The 20,680-nt window shown below is 38.7% G+C and overlaps 1 protein-coding gene across 26 annotated transcripts in view; it reads left to right on the forward strand.

Annotated features, from left to right (window-relative positions):
- DTNA (dystrobrevin alpha) overlaps positions 1–20,680 on the forward strand; it is a 397,669-nt gene that overhangs the window by 251,085 nt on the left and 125,904 nt on the right. For all 26 annotated transcript variants that reach the window (XM_059895344.1, XM_059895341.1, XM_059895343.1 and 23 more), the window contains one exon: positions 13,823–13,890. In XM_059895344.1, coding sequence (XP_059751327.1) covers positions 13,824–13,890 — 67 coding nt within the window. In that variant the 5' untranslated portion in view covers position 13,823. The remainder of the gene's footprint in view (positions 1–13,822; positions 13,891–20,680) is intronic.

Below are 20,680 nucleotides of genomic sequence, written 5' to 3' on the forward strand. Positions count from 1 at the left end.
CTAGCTACTTTCATGTTTCAGAATATTCTGTTATAAGCAGGGTATTCTCTCATCCAGATGAGTTTTGGTATGTGGTAGATTGGGGGTTCCAATGATTCTCCTATTGTGATAGTCTTATGTATGATTGTGTATTTTAATAATCTGAAAATATTCTTTATTTAGTAAAATATTTGACCATATTAATTAAGCAATCAGAGCTAATTCGATGTATTAATATAGATGGGATCAGAGTATAACCTGTTTAATTACAATCAGGAAGCCCTTGAGATTGAAAGGGCTTGTGTCCATGGATTCCCCCACTAACCCTCTGGAGTGGACTATTCCTAGAACGTAGCTAATATAGTGACTCCTATGTAAGCCATCTAGATGCGTTCAAGAATTACTGAGGGCAAATTACTCAAATTTAAGTTTGTGTTTTATGATGGCATTTAGCAAATGCTCAATAAATCTTGGTCCAAAGGATGTGGAAGTAGGATGAAAAAACTAAAAGCTAGTAATGAAAGTCAATCAGATAAACCTAAGTTTAAATTTCAGCTCTTCAAAATCTCTAAGCCTCACTTTCCTCATCTGTAAAATGGGGATAATAATGCCTCCAGACTTGAGGATTAAAAAAGATCATGAAAATTAGGAATTAACACAACTAGGGCTCAATAAATGAATAAATGATATTTCAGAGCTAGTGGAGTCTAGGGTGGAACAGGGAGGGAGAACAGCATGGTGTCTGGGTATATGGCCTCTAGAGAGATTCCTGAAGTACAAATCCTGGTTCTGCGGCTACCAGCAACGTGGCCTTGTGGAAGTTTTTTAATCTTTCTCAACTATGTTAGGTCCTTATGGCTGCTGTAACAAATTTCCACAAATTGAGTGGCTTAATTGAAATGACACAAATGTACTACCTTAAAGTTCTGGAGGCCCAGGAGTCCAAAACGGGTCTGACTGTCTAAAATCGAGATGTCAGCAGGTTACTTCCTGTCTGGAAAGGAAGAAACCATTTCCTTGCCTTTTCCAGCTTCTAGAGTCTGCCTACATTCCTTGGTTTGTGGGCCTTTCCTCTGTCTTCAAAGTGTCTCTCCTTTCCTTTAAAGGACTCATAATTCCATTGAGCTCACCCAGATACTGCAGGATAACCTCCCCATCTCAAGATCCTTAATCAAACCTGCAAAGTGCCTTTTGCCATAAAGTAACATATACACAAATTCTGGATATTAGGATGTGGGCATCCTTGAGGGGCCATTATTCTATCTATCTCATCAACCTTGCTTTTCCCATCTATAAAAAAGGGTAGGGACTTCCCTGATGGCTCAGTGGTAAAGAATCCGCCTGCCAATGCAGGAGACACGGGTTCAAGCCCTGGTCCGGGAAGATCCCACATGCCGCGGAGCAACTAAGCCCGTGCACCACAACTACTGAGCCTGTGCTCTAGCGCCCGCGAGCCACAACTACTGAGCCTATGTGCTGCAACTACTGAAGCCCACGTGCCTAGAGCCTGTGCTCCGCAACAAGAGAAGCCACCACAATGAGAAGCCTGCCACCGTAACAAAGAATAGCCCCCGCTCACTGCAACTAGAGAAAGCCCGCGCGCAGCAAAGAAGACACAATGCAGCCAAAAATAAATAAATAAATAAATAAAAAACAGGGTAATATAATATGACCTATCTCAGAGTTACGATAAAAAATAAATTGGATGATTCATGGAAAATGCTAAGTTCAGAGCTACCCACACATAGTAAGCACTTAATAAGTGTTGACTATTATTGTTATTATTATCAATGAATGAATCTCAGAGTCCCTTCCTGCTACATAACCCAGGCATTCATCTTCAACAAGATGATTCAGAGGCCCTGCCTGATTCCAGACAAATAAAGAAGGCGCCTTCCCACCGGCTATTCTTCCCCACTGAGATTCTTGGCCAGTACCAGCTTAGAGCCATGGCTCTCTCAAGAAACAGAGATTTCTTGCAGACATTCCTTAATTTCAAATAAAATTCTCTTCAACAGAAGAGACATAACTCAGAGCATTATAATTTACAGAAACAGATCCTGAAGAAAGAAATAAGGGCTGCCTCTGTTTCTTCTCTCTCCATTCTGTACTCCTGTCGTACCAGTCAAGCCTTGTCTCAGGGAAAGGACCCTGGTGTTCAGAATGCCATTGTTTGCTCCTGGGGATCTTGCAGCCATAACTTTTGGCTGTTCCTACACTCTGTTTCTTCTCCATGTGGCCTATTTAATGTTGGCCTGCACTTTCATTAACCCCATATACTTGGCTGTGCTTTTATTGGCTAGCAATCATCAAAGTCCCTACAATGTCATTGCTGTTTTCTGAGTTGTTTTATATTATATCGGCCTGAGATAGTTTCCATTGAGAGAATTTGAGTGGGGAAAGGAAAAAAATAACATGATATTCATTAATTAAATCAATTAGTTAACAATGAACCCATAGTTAGCCTCTGTTCCACTTTTTACCGACACATTAAACTAGATTGAAAAGTTGTTGAATGTGGGTTCCCTTAAGTTCTCATTTTAAATGAAAACAAAATAGTTCTTCCTGCCATCTAGAATTCTTGAGACTTACCCTTTAAAAATACTTTGTTCTGCCACAAATAAGTTTTCAGAGACATCTAGAAGAATGAGTAGGGAGGAAAGGGATTTTTTTTAATTTAGTAAACATTCCCTATGATCTGTTCATACCCTTCATGGACTGTACTTGAAACTCCGTTTTCTTCTTATGCTTTGTTATTGATTCTGAATCCACATGTACATAGTGATGGTCAGATTGACATTCTCCCACCTATCTTAGCCCTCTTCTACCATTTTCCCTCCCACCTTCCTTATCTCAAAAGAAAGTTTTTTTCATGTGGCCTCTGAAGTATATCATCCAAACCTGACCTCCCCAGAAAGCATCCAAGAGCCATGGTTATTTCCTCTTCCCAGTCAATCAAAATTGCCATCCCCTCATTGTGTTTATCTTAATACACAACCAGGCATTAAGAAGAAAGCAATTAAATTAATTAAGGTGAATTTTCTGATTCTCCCAAGGAAATTTGCATTTTTAAGGCCATAAAACTAATGTTTTTCTTTCTTTTCCCCCCCAACTTTATTGAGATATAATTCACAAATAAAATTATAATATATATAAAGTATACAGCATGATGATTTTTTTTAATAAATTTATTTACTCTATTTATTTACCTTTGGCTGCACTGGGTGTTCGTTGCTGCGCATGGGCTTTCTCTAGTTGCGGTGAGCGGGGGCTACTCTTCGTTGCAGTGTGCAGGCTTCTCATTGCGGTGGCTTGTCTTGTTGCGGAGCACGGGCTCTAGGCACGCAGGCTTCAGTAGTTGTGGCACACGGGCTCAGTAGTTGTGGCGTGCAGGCTCTAGAGTGCAGGCTCAGTACTTGTGGCTCACGGGCTTAGTTGCTCCGAGGCATGTGGGATCTTCCCAGACCAGGGCTCGAACCCATGTCCCCTGCATTGGTAGGCGGCTTCTTAACCACTGCGCCACCAGGGAAGTCCCACAGCATGATGATTTCACACTGTGAAATGACTCCCACAGTCAAGTTAATTAACACATCCATCACCTCACATATTTACTTTTTTTTGATGAAAACACTTAAGATCTGCTCTCTTAATAAATTTCAAGTTTAAAACACAGTATTATTAACACAGTCACCATGCTGTACATTAGATCCTTAGAACTTATTCATCATATAACTTTGTTTTCTTTCCCCACTGTTCCTGCCTTGGTCTTTCTTTCTCAAGCTAAGAACTGTCTGTTTTGTTGGTGGGAATCATATTCCCTAATACACATAGAAATGCAGAAAGTGATTAAAGGAACAGAGTTAAGGAAAGGAAAAGAAAGGGCAAGAAGGGAAGTCTGGATCAGAGAAAGAGGGAATCAAATGAAAACAGGAAAGATGGAAGAAAACGATGGGGGGATGAAGAGGATACAGGCATTTTATGATGCGCAAGTCTCTTTCCTTAGCAAAACTGTGGCATCGCACAGCCCATTAACTCCATCCTGCCCAGCTCGCCTTGGCATCCACTAATGTATGTCTTCAGTTATGCTTTAGTCCATTTCAGTGTGTGTATGTGTGGGCAACGTCCCACCACCATTACCCGCAGGAAAAAAAGAGCCGTTCCCTTGAATCTTATTTCATACAATTCCATTTTGGTCTTTCTTAAGAAGCCCAGTGTACTCTATAGTCAGACATGTCTGGTTTTAAGTCCTAAATTGATCACCTGGGCAATTACTTAATCTCTCTGAAGCTCAGTTTCCACATCAGTAAGATGGGAAGAGTAAATACACCAACATTATGGTGTCCTTCATAATGCTTGGTACCTAGTATGCATTTTTGTAAAATAGTTAATTGTTTTATATAGTATTGTGGAAATTATTATTATTATTACTACTATTACTATTTCTTCTCCCAGAAAAAGTCTGATTTTCTCATCCTCTTGCAGAAAACAATTTACTTACCTGCCTCTCCCTTTTCCACCTCTCCAAACTCAGCACTCCCCAACCCTTAAAAAGTAAGAACTGGAAAATTTAAAGCACGCATGCCTCCCTGGCTTACATCTGGATGCTCAATGCTCTGCCCTACACTTTTATTCTCACTTTCCTTTTCCCAATTCTCCTCATGGAAATCGCACTCCTAGAAGTCCAGATAACAATTAGCCCATGGTTAGTGGCAGCCCCAGTTGTGTTTTGTTTCCTCAGCACATTAGACACGGACAAGAGAGGACCTATTTCTTTCTCCTACTCTTTTTAAGATCTTCCAAAACAAAAGGTGAGTTAGAATCCTTTCAAGCACCAGGAGTCATGCTGGTAATGTCCTAAAGCACTCTGCATTTCCAGAGGCGAGTTTCTGCCTGACACTTGAGTACTGACTTTGTATATCTGGCACCTTGGTTTCTACCACTTGAGTTCATCACTGTCTTCTCCGCATCATCATGGCTCCACCTCGATTTCTTTCATGTTTTCCTCGCCTGAGGAGGCCACCACGAGCCTCTTGTCCTCTCCCCTGGGCAGTTGCTCTGTGGATGCATCCATTGGCCGCTCCCTTTAACTAATGGTTAGTGTTTCCTATAAAATAAAGCTACCTTTGATTCTCATTAAATCCTGGCTTTCTTCCCCTAAACCAGCCCATGCAAGCAATTATAATTCCTTTATTTATGTATCCAGGGACATGAGCATTTTGGTGGAGTGAGGATCCACATCTTTTATCAAATTATTGAAAGGGGCTAAAACTTAAAATAAATTATGGACTGGATAGCATTGCATTGCTTAATCAGCTAATAGCACTTCATTGAGAAGTTAAATTAACTCAGTCACTTGAAAAAAATTTTGAATTGCATCTTTAAATTTTTCCAAATTATTTTCCTTACATAAATATGTGTGTATATATATATATATATATATATATATATACACACACATTTTTACATATGCAAGTAAAATAATATATACTATATATACTATTGTATATAATATATATATAATATACAGTATAATCCCACTATAATGAGATAAGTCAGGCTTAAAAATCCAAAACTCAAAAACTTGGGGTCTGGACTTCTCTGGTAGCACAGTAGTTGAGAATCCACCTACCAATGCAGAGGACACAGGTTCAAGCCCTGGTCCGGGAAGATCCCATATGCTGCGGAGCAGCTAAGCCCATGCGCCACAACTACTGAGCCTATGCTCTAGAGCCTGCAAGCCACAACTACTGAGCCCACGTGCCACAATTACTGAAGCCCGCACTACTAGAGCCCATGCTCTGCAACAAGAGAAGCCACCACAGTGAGAAGCCCACGCGCCTCAACAAAGGGTAGCCCCCGCTCGCAGCAACTAGAGAAAGCCCGTGCGCAGCAATGAAGACCCAATGCAGCCAAAAATAAAAATTAATTAATTAATTAATTATTTAAAAATACATTAAAAAAAAAACCTTGGGATGGTATTATTGCGAGATTAATGAAAAATTATCTTGTAATTATGGGGGGAGGGGAATTTTCATTTTTCACTTATTTGTTTTCATTTATTAGATATGTAGGGAAAAGAAACAGATCTATGTTTATGAACAGTGATATCCCACACTGAATGGAGAAGGTTCCAAACTGTCAGAAGGCAGTCATTTCCTAACAAACGCCTGACCCCCAAAAGTTAAGAATTTGGCAATCCCAGCAGGAGAACAGGGAAGACTCTTGCTCCAATGTTAAGGTCAGCCACGGCTCCCCCATGACCAAGTGGGCCTATACACGTAACACTATTGCTCTTGAGAAATACAGGTGCGCACACACAGCCATTGTCCCAAAGGCACATCATACTGGATAAAACATGGTTCTCTAAAAAAATCTTAGGTCCTAGTGCAGTGCTAAAGGCAGCAGTACAGACGACCCCCTCCCTGTGGTTGTTTCCCCTAGGGATCTTTGAGGTCCTTTTGATGAAGCTCTTAGGCAGGGCTCCCGAGTCCTTCAGAGACTTTCTGATAACTTTGAACCTCACGTGACAGAGTCCAAATTTTTATCATCTTCCTTCCAAAAGGCTCCCTTTTCCCATACCAAGTTGCTCCCAGCCCTGTTCTGCAATCTTTAAACCCTGACTAATAGGAGGTGATGCCAGCTCCTCTTGACCAGAAGTCCTAGCCTCGTACCAAGCCAAATGAAGTCAAACAAAACCAAATGGCCTTAAATATCCTGTACCCTCTGACCCCAGAACAGCAGGTTCCTTCCTGACTTGAAAGTACCACTGATAGTAGTTCTTTCCAGCTAAAAATGGTTTTCTCACTTTTTAATGGCATTTTCTGTTTCTTAAAGTTTGCCTCATTACGTACCCATATCAATGTATGTATCTGTTTATGTCTATTTACGTTCCCTGAAGAATTAATTATCTTCTCCCTGGGCTCAAACTACATTTTAAAGTGGGTCTTACAAGCTAGAGAAACATATTACAAAGCAACATAAGAATTCCAGCCTAGGGATTTCCCTGGTGGTGTAGTGGTTAAGAATCCGCCTGCCAATGCAGGGGACATGGGTTCGAACCCTGGTCCGGGAAGATCCCACATGCCGCGGAGCAACTGGGCCCGTGAGCCACAACTACTGAGCCTGCGCTCTAGAGCCCACGAGCCACAACTACTGAGCCCACGCGCCACAACTACTGAAGCCCGTGTGCCCAGAGCCCTTGCTCTGCAACAAGAGAAGCCACCACAATGAGAAGCCTGCGCACCACAGCGAAGAGTAGCCCCCGCTCACCGCAACTAGAGAAAGCCCGTGTGCAGCAACGAAGACCCAATGCAGCCAAAAATAAATAAATAAATAAATAAATTTATAAAAAAAAAAAAAGAATTCCAGCCTAATGTTGTGCAAATACGTTCAATGATCAAACTCAACTGGCATCATATTTCTACTTCAAATCTGGGTAGGTCAGGAGCGCCTATTGTTCATTTTTAAAACGCAAATGCTCCACCTCAGCCCCAGATTCAGTAGATCCGGGTAGTACTTGTATTTTTTTGTAAAGTCTCCAGGTTGGTGTGATGGGCAGCCACAGGTGAGAATCACTATGGTGGACACTTCTGAGGAAAGATCAAATCCCTGATAATAAGTCCAGCTGGTCGTGACACTAAAATAGTGAGCTCATGCCCCTCATCCCCCAAAAACAAAACTCAAGTTCCAAAAGCAGAAGACGATGTTCAAAGAAAAAGGCAAAGCCAGAAACCCATTATAGCCATTTATTTTAGTGACAGCATTTTCCTACTTTCAGGAGCTCATCTAGATAAAAGACTAAGAGATAAAAGCAAATGCAATTATATTTTGCCTCAGGAAAGAGCTCTGAATACTTCTTTATTATATTGCCAGAGATTAGGACAAGAATGTAAATCTGCGAAAGTCCTACTAGAGGCTTCTTTCATTAACAGAAATGGAAACAGGCATTTATACGCCACCAATAAATCAATTAAAGGAGGAAAGGAGCTTGAAATGGCCTTCATTGCACTTATTAACTTTGGGGATTACATCAGTTGGTGATGGCTAGACCCTGCATCTTCCTGTCATTCACCTGGAGCAAATGGAAGGAGATAAAGCCTGGGAAGAGTCTCATCACACTAAACATGAAATCTGCAAGTCTTGTGTTTGCTAAAGTGAAGCAGAAGCAAAGCAGAGCCAGACTTTTCTAAAAACATTGTCGGCTTTTGTGGATTTAAAATGTGAGAGTGTGAATCAGTGTGTGAGTTGGTGTGTTTATATGTGTCTGGGTTTACATAAATCCTGATGCTGGGAATTATTTTAATCTCTATGACAATTTCCAGTACGACGATGTTTTAAAATGGGAGGATTCCATTAAGAAGTAGCATTCAAAGGAATTTCTCAGTGACATTTGAGAGTGATGTGGACCCTTCCTTTCTAGGCTCCTTTCGGACTGTTAATCACCAACTTCTGTCAACTTCTTTTCAGTTTATCAGTTTCAGAAAATCTTCATTTGTGTTGAACAGTGGCAGCTGGAATAAGATTACTGGCAATTAGAATCCAAACTAGCCGAGGAATTTCAAAATTAAAGGCAAAAAAAAAAAATGGATTCAATTTCCTGCCCTGCCAGACAATACTTTGTTTTTGGGGCGGCCACTTCACCTGCCTAGTCTCAAGTTCTTCAGCTAGAATTTGAGAGTAATAATATCTCTTCAACTTCCTCACCAGGTTATAGGGAAAAGCATTTTATAATCTTCAGAAAGTTATACAAATGGAAGGCACCATTAGTTTAAGCTTCTACCTTTAAAATGTCTTATATGTCATGTGTAATAGAAATGTCTGTTTATCACTGATGATGTTGGAAGACGTGTCGTGAAGGATGTGATATTTCAGTGTGAACTTCTCACTATGCAAAAATAAAATGCACTTTTCTTCCAACACTCGGTGCCTCACATTTGGATTTTATTCTTTATTTCTTGCTGGTTCCCACACTGTTCTACTCTGTTATTTCATCCCTCCCCCCTATATAGGGGCTAAGAGGTGGAGCCCTCCCTATCCAGCTTTTAGCCTCTTTTAATGACTGTGCTGGAAGAAGGGTGACTTGGTGACCTCACCTCCTACAAACTCACAGTGCCATGAGTTCAGCAGAATGTTTTCTAATATATGTGAAGTGCTGCGGGCAAGCGAAAGCTGAGGTCCTCTCCTCTGCTGTTCTCCACATGACCTGCCAATCACCAAGTCCTATCAGATGTGTCCTAAATCTCTCTCAAGTCAGTCCTTTAGCATAAGACATATTAGTTTCACTTCTGAATCATGGAAGTGTCCAGCTAACTGGACTCTTCCATTACTCATGGGTTTCTATCCCCTACCCTCCTGCCTACCCAAATCTTTTCTCCACTCGACATGCTGGAGCAATCTTGCCAAAACCTAAATCTGTGTACATCAATTCCCTGCTAAAACCTTGGATGGTACCCAGCCTCCCGTAGGAAAGTCCTATACTGTCTAGGCTTGACAAATAAGGCTTTCTAGATCAGATGCCTGTTCGCCTCTCACTTGCACTCAGCAATACTGAACTATTCCCAGTTGCCAAATGTACCATATACCCTTTCTCAAGCTCCATGCTTTTTTTTTTAGTGATTCTTTCTAACTATAATTGCCCTCTCTCCACCCTTTTCTATCTGGAACATTCCTATTCATCCTTTAAAACTCTGCTCCAGAGTCACCCTTTCTTTGATGTCTCTTTCGAATCTTCCCATACATAAACTACTATATCTAGCAGTATATACTTTCATTATAGTACATATTACACCAAATTATATTTATTTGTTAGAAAAATTTGTTTCCCCTTCTGGACTGTGAGCTTCTTCAGGGCAAGGATCAGGTCTTACTCATCTTTGGATCTCAAGAAGCTAACAGTGGTCTGACCAATTATAGCTACATTATAAATATTTCTTAAGTGAATGAAAGGATGGATTCTCATAAGTGAAAACAATACACACCCTGTGTATCCTGTGGGACTGAGTGCTAGTAAAAGAAACATCTGACGGGCCTCATCCCTTATTTATCATTGTTAGTTCTTGTTATACTTTTGACATTTCTGCAATCTTCTGGTAAAACTCTAAGGTAAGCATCTCATCTACATGAAGGAGCAACAGACACTGACCAAATCAGGCCTGTTGGTGAGCCATGCACCTTGTGATATTAGTATTGTCATAGATGGGTTATTTTCCCCTTCATCTCCTCCATATGACTCTGGGCAGCTGTCCTTATACTGAAATTCATGAAAAGTCAAGCTTCTTGACAATTTCAGAAGCAAAAAGCTCTGAAAAGCTCTTCCTCCTTCCTCTACTGAAATTTTTGCTCTTCTTTCTTTCTAAAACGATGAGAATATAATCAGGCATTGTGTATCCCAAGACCCACTGATCAGAGTTAAATTGGAAACTAAGGAGCCCACAGTGGTGCTTTTTGCCTATTTGATTCATGAGCTCACTGTGTCCACGAGTCCCTCTGTGGAATCAGTGTAAGCTGGAAACTGGCATGCCTCCATTTTTACTATTATGACTGCAATCGATGGGGAATAAATGAATATTCTCCATTTTATCCAACTGCGCCGCTTCCCAGAAAACTCTGGGGGGAAAATGAGAGGTGTGCTATTTTTGCTTTTATATTCATAATTATTTTCCAGGCTTTCCATTATTTTACACCACTGAGTTTTTCTTTCTTTTCCTCATAAGGTACACATTTTACTTAGAAGTGAGAATTAATACCTATTGTGTAACTAATGATTATTCTTTTATGAGTTAATTAACCAAAATTGATGAATAGACCAAAAGGTGACATCAATGTAGTTTGCATGTATTTCAACCTCTGTTTCATGAGACAAGATTTTACTGTAAAATGCATGGTTCAAGATTATTTTAAAAATATAAATTGGTTTCTCTTATTTCAAATAATTAATCTCTGAAACTAATACAATTGGAATTTCACTCTTCTATGAGTCAGTTTTTGAAAATATAATTGAAAGTCCATTTTGGAGAAAGAAAACTTATTTTTCTTTTCTCTCTCTTTCCTCTTTTTTTTCTGTTTTATTCTTTTGTTCAATAAATAGTAACTGGACATAGTATCTGTTGACTGGATTTGGCTAGACACTGTGAAGAATTTAAAATTTTCAGTTACTGCCCCTAAAAACCTTACAGAGACACACAAAAAGTTAACTAAAAGAAGAAATGTCACAGACAGTACCAAGTGAGTAGTAAGGGCAGTAACTCTGCAAGTTCACAAGCCAGTCTTTACCTCCCTGACATTTTCTTTTTTTTTTTTTTTAACATCTTTATTGGAGTATAATTGCTTTACAATGGTGTGTTAGTTTTTGCTTTATAACAAAGTGAATCAGCTATACGTATACGTATATCCCCATATCTCTTCCCTCTTGCATCTCCCTCCCACCTGCCCTATCCCACCCCTCTAGGTGGTCACAAAGCACCGAGCTGATCTCCCTGTGCTATGTGGCTGCTTCCCACTAGCTATCTATTTTACATTTGGTAGCGTATATAAGTCCATGCCTCTCTCTCACTTCGTCCCAGTTTACCCTTCCCCCTCCCCTGCTCCCTGACATTTTCAAACAGAGCTTTCCAGCCTGCCATCCTTTGTGATTTATTTTTAATGGTTCTTCTCATCTCAATCCAACATATAGACAGATGCCGGAACATATTCTGGTTCTATCCCCTATCTCTATACTGCTTCAGCTCTACTTCTGAGCTCTTGAAATAAAAATTGGAAGCTCTCCCCAGACTAGTTTGTGAATATCAGATTATTATCTGCCCACTTCCTCTGGAGGAAAGGAGATGGGTTACGTGATTCAGGAAGCGTGTGTTTTTCTCCTGATCTCTATATATCAACCATACCTGCACATTTAAAATCTCATAAAAAGAAAGTATTGGACTGTGTTCAGCACTGCATCGTTACCAACTTGAGGAAGCTTCATTAACAACTCTGTGCTTTTCCAGTTATTATTGAAGCCTGACCTTGGTTATATTATCACCCATTGTGAACGGATACACACTCTTAACTCTGTAAACTAAGGCTGTTCCATGCCCTTCTTTCCTTTCCTAGCAATAGGCAAATAATCCTTAACTCATAGAAGCAACTGGAGAGGCTGTTTGACCAGTTTGTCTGACATCACATTTTGTTTCTCCACCAATTTTCTTCTTTTAGTCCCCAGTGAGTCACCATCTTTTGAGCAGTCTTCTGCAAGCACAGCGGGCCCTCCATATCTGTGGGGTCCACACTGAGGACTCAACCAACTCCCCATCAAAGGCAGAGCCAGAGGACCAACCGTACAACACTGTTTTATATAAGGGACTTGAGCATGTGAGGATTTTGGTATTGGGGAAGCAGGGGAGAGGCTGGAACCAATCCCCTGTGGATACCAAGGGAGGATTGTAGTTCCCTTAAATTTACCCCCAGGTAGTCAACCTCTCTCGCATTCACATATCTTTCTTTACACTTCTACAACTATAGTTGCCTCATTGTGTTTTCATTGCTTTTATGCTTCTGTATCTCACTACTAGAGTGTAAGCACCTTGAGGGCAGGAACTGTGACTTCTTCACTGTTGTATACCCAGAGCTTAGTTTGGTTCCTGGAGTATAGAAGGCACTCAATAAACATTTGTTAAGTGAATGCTCAGCATTGAGAAAGAGGCATAACAGACTATGGAGATTCAGAGGAGAGTAACCAAACCATCATAGAGAGTGCAGGAAAATTTCAGAGGAAGATACAGCTAAACTGAGACCTGAAGGATAACTGCAACTTATCCATTCATAGGCTGAGGGCAATCCAGACAAAAATAATAACAGTAACATGAGCAAAATTCATATTTGAAAAAGAACAGGGTCCATTGAAAGCCAAAATGATCAGCTGTGCCTTCTGTTTACCATGCCTGAATCAAAACATATATATATGTATATAAGTGTATGTATATATGTGTGTGTGAGAGAGAAAACCTTAGTTTTTAAAAGCTTAATTTGCTATAACAAAAAATCAACTCCATCAACCTATAAAACACATATACTTAGCCCCAAACCCTCTATTGGGCTAAACAACATTTCCATTAACTTTCTCATTATTTTCTTTTTCCTTAAGTCAAATTTTAATTTTTTAATTTTTAAAAAAATTCTCCATTTTAACTGTTGGTGTTTTCATAGTATTTTTTAAGTAGTTCTGTTGCAGACGATAGTATGGTTAAGTAGAGAGAGGTGAACCTAACCACTTTGCCTGAAATTATTATGTATAGAAAAACAGTTGCAGGTTCCAAACACTTAAATTAGAAATGAACATTTAGGAAATGACCTGCTTCTAAATTGAGATTTTGGGTGCACACAGGACAAGCTGTAACAGAATGTAGTGGAAAGCAGACTGGTCTTGGAGTCCACACATCTACGCCATTTCCTTTACTATGTCCATGAGACTCTCGATCTCATCATTTCTTGAATGGGATCTGTAATATCTGCTCTATATTATTCGTAGGTATTCCCAAAATTGAAAGAGGAACTCTATGTGAAATGCATCACCTAACAGATGGTAGAGGGTTGTATTCCATTATAGCACAAGGTGATCTGCTATTGTAGTTATTTGTACATTAGAAAATAAAAATTTTACACCCCTTCCACAACTACAACATTATATATGGAAAATATGTACAACCATTTAAGTTAGTCAAAGTAAAGCTATTCTTTTTACAGACACAGTTTTAAGTAGTTGGTGTCTACGTCTGTGGCATGACCACAGCAAGTGTGTTTACGTAGAAATGGCTGTTTGCCTTATTAACATGAGGCTAATACACATTGTAACTATTTTGTCTCATAGAATGATTGAAGATAGTGGGAAAAGAGGAAATACCATGGCAGAAAGAAGACAGCTGTTTGCAGAGATGAGTAAGTATGGAACTTTGAAGGAACACCCTTGAATACTCATGGAAGGCTGGAAACAACCACTTAATCCTTATGACATTTGTACTTTTCCCTAAAATTCTGAAGTCTTTACATAAAATGTATGTTTAGGCATTTTTGCCTCCTCTTGGGTAAGAATTAAATTAGACAGTGAATCATCATAATTTGTTACTAGGACTGTATATCTTATATGAAAGAAAAGGGTTCGTGGACCTGAATGTATATATACATACACGGATGCTTAATAAACACTATTTAGTGTTGGCATTAATACAATCCACTAAACTTCAAAGTGTGTGTTCATTTCCCTGTACTACCACAGGGTCTGGCACATTGCGGCAACAGATAAAAATTTTGAAATGAATCATTGAATGTCTTACCCACAAAACGATATCATATGTTCATATGGGAAAGAGGAGTCAGGCGTGATTACCAGATCAAGCTATAAGCTGTCATTTGAACTTCATGCAACGGGGGACAAGCTGTCCTACAAACTAGTTTCTAAAAAGTGAAAAGGAAAACAAAGGTTTAAAAGAGCTTGGAGGTGACCTGCTATGCAAGGAAAACCAAACCAAGACTATATTTACTGACTCCAATGGAGAACTCATTAAATAAAGATTGTTGGTTTATGTAAATGCAAGGTTGCTGTGTAAGTAATTGGGTGGTAGTATCTCCTTCTAGACCATTTTTCCTATTCATAAGGAAGAAGAACTTGACATTGCGGGGGAAAGCACACATCTCAAATTAAATGTTATAAAGAAAAAAGTACGATTCTCTTATGGACTTTTTATCTCTCCTTCCCTGCAGAAGGAATGAGGATGAGCAGAAGTGAGTCGTAAGCCTTTTACTCCGGGAAGGCAAGAGAAAAAATTAGGCTTCTACTGAAGACTGGAACTGATTGGCAAGAATGAGGGTCAGAGCAGATAAAGGAAAGCCCCAGATAATAAGATTCAGATTTTCCTTTATCATTTCCCAATAATCTGGAGGCACCAAGACAGCATTAGAACTAACAAAGAGGAAAGAAAATTAAAATTGATGTGGAGAATCTCAATCATGCTCCTTGCTTTTTCCACTTTTAGAAACGTGTCTAAAGTGCCTGTGACAGTTTCAGCCATGACCTTCCAATTTCCATGTCTGGTACTGTAGCTTCACTTCTGGCATGACCAGTCATCTGGAACTCTGACCTTTGTTGATACAAATCTAACAGAGGAAGGAACCTAGTTACTGCCTGGCCATCTAAACAAAATCCAAAGCAGCACAGGTATCCTCTCATATCATAGATTCTTAGACTGAAAAGGCAAGAGCTATGTATATCATGGGCCAGTGTTTTGTCAGAAAAAGAAAAAAACTATTAATTTTTAACATAGAAAAGCAATGAAGTCTTAGAGGAAATCTTTAAATTTATCATTGTTACATTAAAGACCGTATTAGCCAACAGACTGTAAGAATTTTAAAAGTGTGCTTATGTCATGATTTTATAAAATTTATCTGAATTTAAGTACATAATCCCAGCTCCTTCTACACCTGGTACAGTGCCTGACACAGACAAACACATATGTCACAAATGTCTTTTGAATTAAAGTTGTCCAACTCAAAGAAAGATCAACATGAGTTTTATAGCCATAGAAACAGAAAAGCTCTAAATTTTTCAAATGAGAGAGACTTAGGAAAATTGTGCATTCATTTCCCAAATTGTAACTTAACCTTTTCATAGAAGCTTCTCAGGGAGGTCATACAGTTTATTAAATCATTTTGAGTTCTCCTGATTAGTGATCAAAATAGTTAAGCAAGCCACACAGATATGTATCTTTCTTCCTTTCTTCCTCTCTTCAAAAGCAAGTAAACCCATCTGACCTTAACAATTCATTAGTGAGCATCGTGTTCAGATTAACACTAAATAGGACACACGTCCACAGTAAGTGGGATTCTGCCAGATAAAGCAGTTGGCTGATTTCAACAGGAGAAATTGATTTTGATAGACTGTCAGACAAAAGAGAAATGTAATCTCATTGAGAATGTGTTAAATATTTGAAAAATATATGGGTTACCCCAGCTCTATCAGCAGGACACCAAAGAAACACAAGGAAACTATTATCAGAGAAGACTGACATTGAAACTTAGAAAGTAACTCCTTCCAGGAATCTATGATGTCTAGACAGGGAGCTGAAAAAGAAGGAAGAACTTGTAAATCTGGTCAGCTAAGTATTACCTAGAAGTAGTTCTTTTTAAACATGAAAGGAAAGTGCCAAAGAGCTTCTTGGTTTTGGAAATTGCAAATGTCACAGGGAAAAAAAAGGAGTTAAGAAGGCAGGGAAGACTTTTTTCAATACTATTGTGAGAGGGGAGAGAGACGGAACTCAGCTCTGCCGGAACCAAAGACAGGAGGGTTTCTAAGCACTGGGGTGAGCTAGAGCAGAAGCACTGGAGGATACCAGAGGGGAAGTTGGTCAACTGTGTTTACTCATTGTCACAATGAAGAAGTTAGGCTCCTACCCTCCCACAGACACTAGGAGATCTCCTTCAATGATTTCATTTCCAAGGAATGGCTCCCAGTCCTTGAGAAAGATATTCCTGGGTTGTAAAACTGGCAAAAGTCTGGGAGGTTTACATCTTTAAAGGGACAGAAAAAGAATTTACAAAGGAAAGTTTTGTAGAAAAGTAAGTGCTCCAAGAAAACAGAGATCAAAGACCTAGAGTCAGGAAGAAACCTGTCTAAAGTTTAGTCAAGCTGAGGGGAACCTTACAAAAGCAAAGAGCAGAGAACACAGAAAACAGGATAATAATTTTTTTTTAATTTAATTTAATTTTTTTTATACTGCAGGTTCTTATTAGTCATCCATTTTATACACATCAGTGTATACATGTCAATCCCAATCTCCTAATTCAGCACACCACCACCCTACCCCCGCCGCTTTCCCCCCTTGGTGTCCATACGTCTTTTCTCTATTTCTGTGTCTCAATTTCTGCTCTGCAAACCAGTTCATCTGTACCATTTTCTAGGTTCCACATATATGCGTTAATATACGATATTTGTTTTTCTCTTTCTGACTTACTTCACTCTGTATGACAGTCTCTAAATGCATCCACTTCTTTACAAATAACCCAATTTCATTCCATTGTATATATGTACTACACCTTCTTTATCCATTTGTCTGCCGATGGGCATTTAGGTTGCTTCCATGACCTGGCTGTTGTAAATAGTGCTGCAATGAACATTGGGGTGCATATGTCTTTTTGAATTATGGTTTTCTCTGGGTATATGCCCAGTAGTGGAATTGCTGGATCATATGGTAATTCAATTTTTAGTTTCTTAAGGAACCTCCATACTGTTCTCCATAGTGGCTGTATCAATTTACATTCCCACCAACAGTGCAAGAGGGCTCCCTTTTCTCCACACCCTCTCCAGCATTTGTTGTTTGTAGATTTTCTGAGGATGCCCATTCTAACTGGTGTGAGGTGATACCTCATTGTAGTTTTGATTTGCATTTCCCTAATAAATAATGATGTTGAGCAGCTTTTCATGTGCCTCTTGGCCATCTATATGTCTTCTTTGGAGAAATGTCTTTTTAGGTCTTCTGCCATTTTTGGATTGGGTTGTTTGTTTTTTTAATATTGAGCTGCATGAGCTGTTTATATATTTTGGAGATTAATCCTTTGTCCGTTCATTCATTTGCAAATATTTTCGCCCATTCTGAGGGTTGTCTTTTGGTCTTGTTTATGGTTTCCTTTGCTGTGCAAAAGCTTTGAAGTTTCATTAGGTCCCATTTGTTTATTTTTGTTTTTATTTCCATTACTCTAGGAAATGGATCAAAAAAGATCTTGCTGTGATTTATGTCAAAGAGTGTTCTTCCTATGTTTTCCTCTAACAGTTTTATAGTGCCCGGTCTTACATTAGGTCTCGAATCCATTTTGAGTTTATTTTTGTGTATGGTGTTAGGGAGTGTTCTAATTTCATTCTTTTACATGTAGCTGTCCAGTTTTCCCAGCACCACTTATTGAAGAGACTGTCTTTTCTCCATTGTATATCCTTGCCTCCTTTGTCATAGATTAGTTGACCATAGGAGCGTGGGTTTATCTCTGGGCTTTCTATCCTGTTCCATTGATCTATATTTCTGTTTTTGTGCCAGTACCATATTGTCTTGATTTCTGTAGCTTTGTAATATATGCTAAAGTCAGGGAGTCTGATTCCTCCAGCTCCATTTTCTTCCCTCAACACTGCTTTGGCTATTCAGGGTCTTTTGTGTCTCCATACAAATTTTAAGATTTTCTGTTCTAGTTCTGTAAAAAATGCCATTGGTACTTTGATAGGGATTGCATTGAATCTGTAGATTGCTTTGGGTAGTATAGTCATTTTCACAATATTGATTCTTCCAATCCAAGAACATGGTATATCTCTCCATCTGTTGGTATCATCTTTAATTTCTTTCATCAGTGTCTTATAGATTTTTGCATACAGGTCTTTTGTCTCCCTAGGTAGGTTTATTCCTAGGTATTTTATTATTTTTGTTGCAGTGGTAAATGGGAGTGTTTCCTTAATTTCCCTTTCAGATTTTTCATCATTAGTGTATAGGAATGCAAGAGATTTCTGTGCATTAATTTTGTATCCTGCTACTTTACCAAATTCATTGATTAGCTCTAGTAGTTTTCTGGTGGCATTTTTAGGATTCTCTATGTATAGTATCATGTCATCTGCAAACAGTGACAGTTTTACTTCTTCTTTTCCAATTTGGATTCCTTTTATTTTTTTTTTTTTCTTCTCTGATTGCTCTGGCTAGGACTTCCAAAACTATGTTGAATAATAGGGGTGAGAGTGGACATCCTTGTCTTGTTCCTGATCTTAGAGGAAATGCTTTCAGTTTTTCACCATTGAGCATGATGTTTGCTGTGGGTTTGTCATATATGGCCTTTTTTATGTTGAGGTAGTTTCCCTCTATGCCCACTTACTGGAGAGTTTTTATCATAAATGGGTGTTGAATTTTGTCAAAAGCCTTTTCTGCATCTATCGAGGTGATCATATGGTTTTTATTCTTCAATTTGTTAATATGGTGTTTCACATTGATTGATTTGCGTATATTGAAGAATCCTTGCATCCCTGGGATAAATCCCACTTGACCTGGTGTATGATCCTTTTAATGTGTATTTGGATTCTGTTTGCTGGTATTTTGTGGAAGATTTTTGCATGTATATTCATCAGTGATATTGGTCTGTAATTTTCTTTTTTTGTAGTATCTTTGTCAGGTTTTAGTATCAGGGTGATGGTGACCTCATAGAATGAGTTTGGGAGTGTTCCTTCCTCTGCAGTTTTTTGGAAGAGTTTGAGAAGGATAGGTGTTAACTCTTCTTTAAGTGTTTGATAGAATTCACCTGTGAAGCCATCTGGTCCTGGACTTTTGTTTGTTGGAAGATTTTTAATCACAGTTTCAATTTCATTACTTGTGATTGGTCTGATCATATTTTCTATTTCTTCCTGGTTCAGTCATGGAAGGTTATACCTTTCTAAGAATTTGTCCATTTCTTCCAGGTTGTTCCTTTTATTGGCATAGTGTTGCTTGTAGTAGTCTCTTAAGATGCTTTGTATTTCTGCAGTGTCTGTTGTAACTTCTCCTTTTTCATTTCTAATTTCATTGATTTGAGTCCTCTGCCTCTTTTTCTTGATGAGTCTGGCTAATGGTTTATCAATTGTGTTTATCTTCTCAAAGAACCAGCTTTTAGTTTTACTGGTCTTTGCTATTGTTTTCTTTGTTTCTATTTCATTTATTTCTGCTCTGATCTTTATGATTTCTTTCCTTCCGCTAACTTTGGGTTTTGTTTGTTCTTCTTTCTCTAGTTCCTTTAGGTGTAATGTTAGATTGTTTATTTGAGATTTTTCTTGTTTCTTGAGGTAGGCTTGTATAGCTATAAACTTCCCTCTGAGAACTGCTTTTGCTGCATCCCATAGGTTTTGGATCATCGTGTTTTCATTGTCATTTGTCTCTAGGTATTTTTTGATTTCCTCTTTGATTTCTTCTGTGATCTCTTGGTTATTTAGTAATGTATTGTTTAGCCTCCATGTGTTTGTCTTTTTTACTTTTTTTTCCCTGTAATTCATTTCTAATCTCATAGTGTTGTCAGAAAAGATGCTTGATATGATTTCAATTTTCTTAAATTTACTGAGGCTTGATTTGTGACCCAAGATATGATCTATCCTGGAGAATGTTCTGTGTGTACTTGAGAAGAAAGTATAATCTGCTGTTTTGGGATGGATTGTCCTACAAATATCAATTAAATCCACCTGGTCTATTGTGTCCTTTAAAGCTTGTGTTTCCTTATTAATTTTCAGTTAGATGATCTGTCCATTGGTGTAAGTGAGGTGTTAAAGTCCCCCACTATTATTGTGATACTGTCGATTTCCTCTTTTATAGCTGTTAGCAGTTGCCTTATGTATTGAGGTGCTCCTATGTTGGATGCATATATATTTATAATTGTAATATCTTCTTCTTGGATTGATCCCTTGATCATTATGTAGTGTCCTTCCTTATCTCTTGTAACATTCTTTATTTTAAAGTATATTTTATCTGATATGAGTAATGCTACTTCAGCTTTCTTTTTATTTGCACTTGCATGGAATACCTTTTTCCATCCCCTCACTTTCAGTCTGTATGTGTCCCTAGGTCTGAAGTGGGTCTCTTGTAGACAGCATATATATAGGTCTTGTTTTTGCATCCATTCAGCAAGCCTGTGTCTTTTGGTTGGAGCATTTAATCCATCCATGTTTAAGGTAATTATCAATATGTTT

The sequence above is a fragment of the Balaenoptera ricei genome, chromosome 14 (genome assembly GCF_028023285.1).
Source record: "Balaenoptera ricei isolate mBalRic1 chromosome 14, mBalRic1.hap2, whole genome shotgun sequence".
Classification (NCBI taxonomy): Eukaryota; Metazoa; Chordata; class Mammalia; order Artiodactyla; family Balaenopteridae; genus Balaenoptera; species Balaenoptera ricei.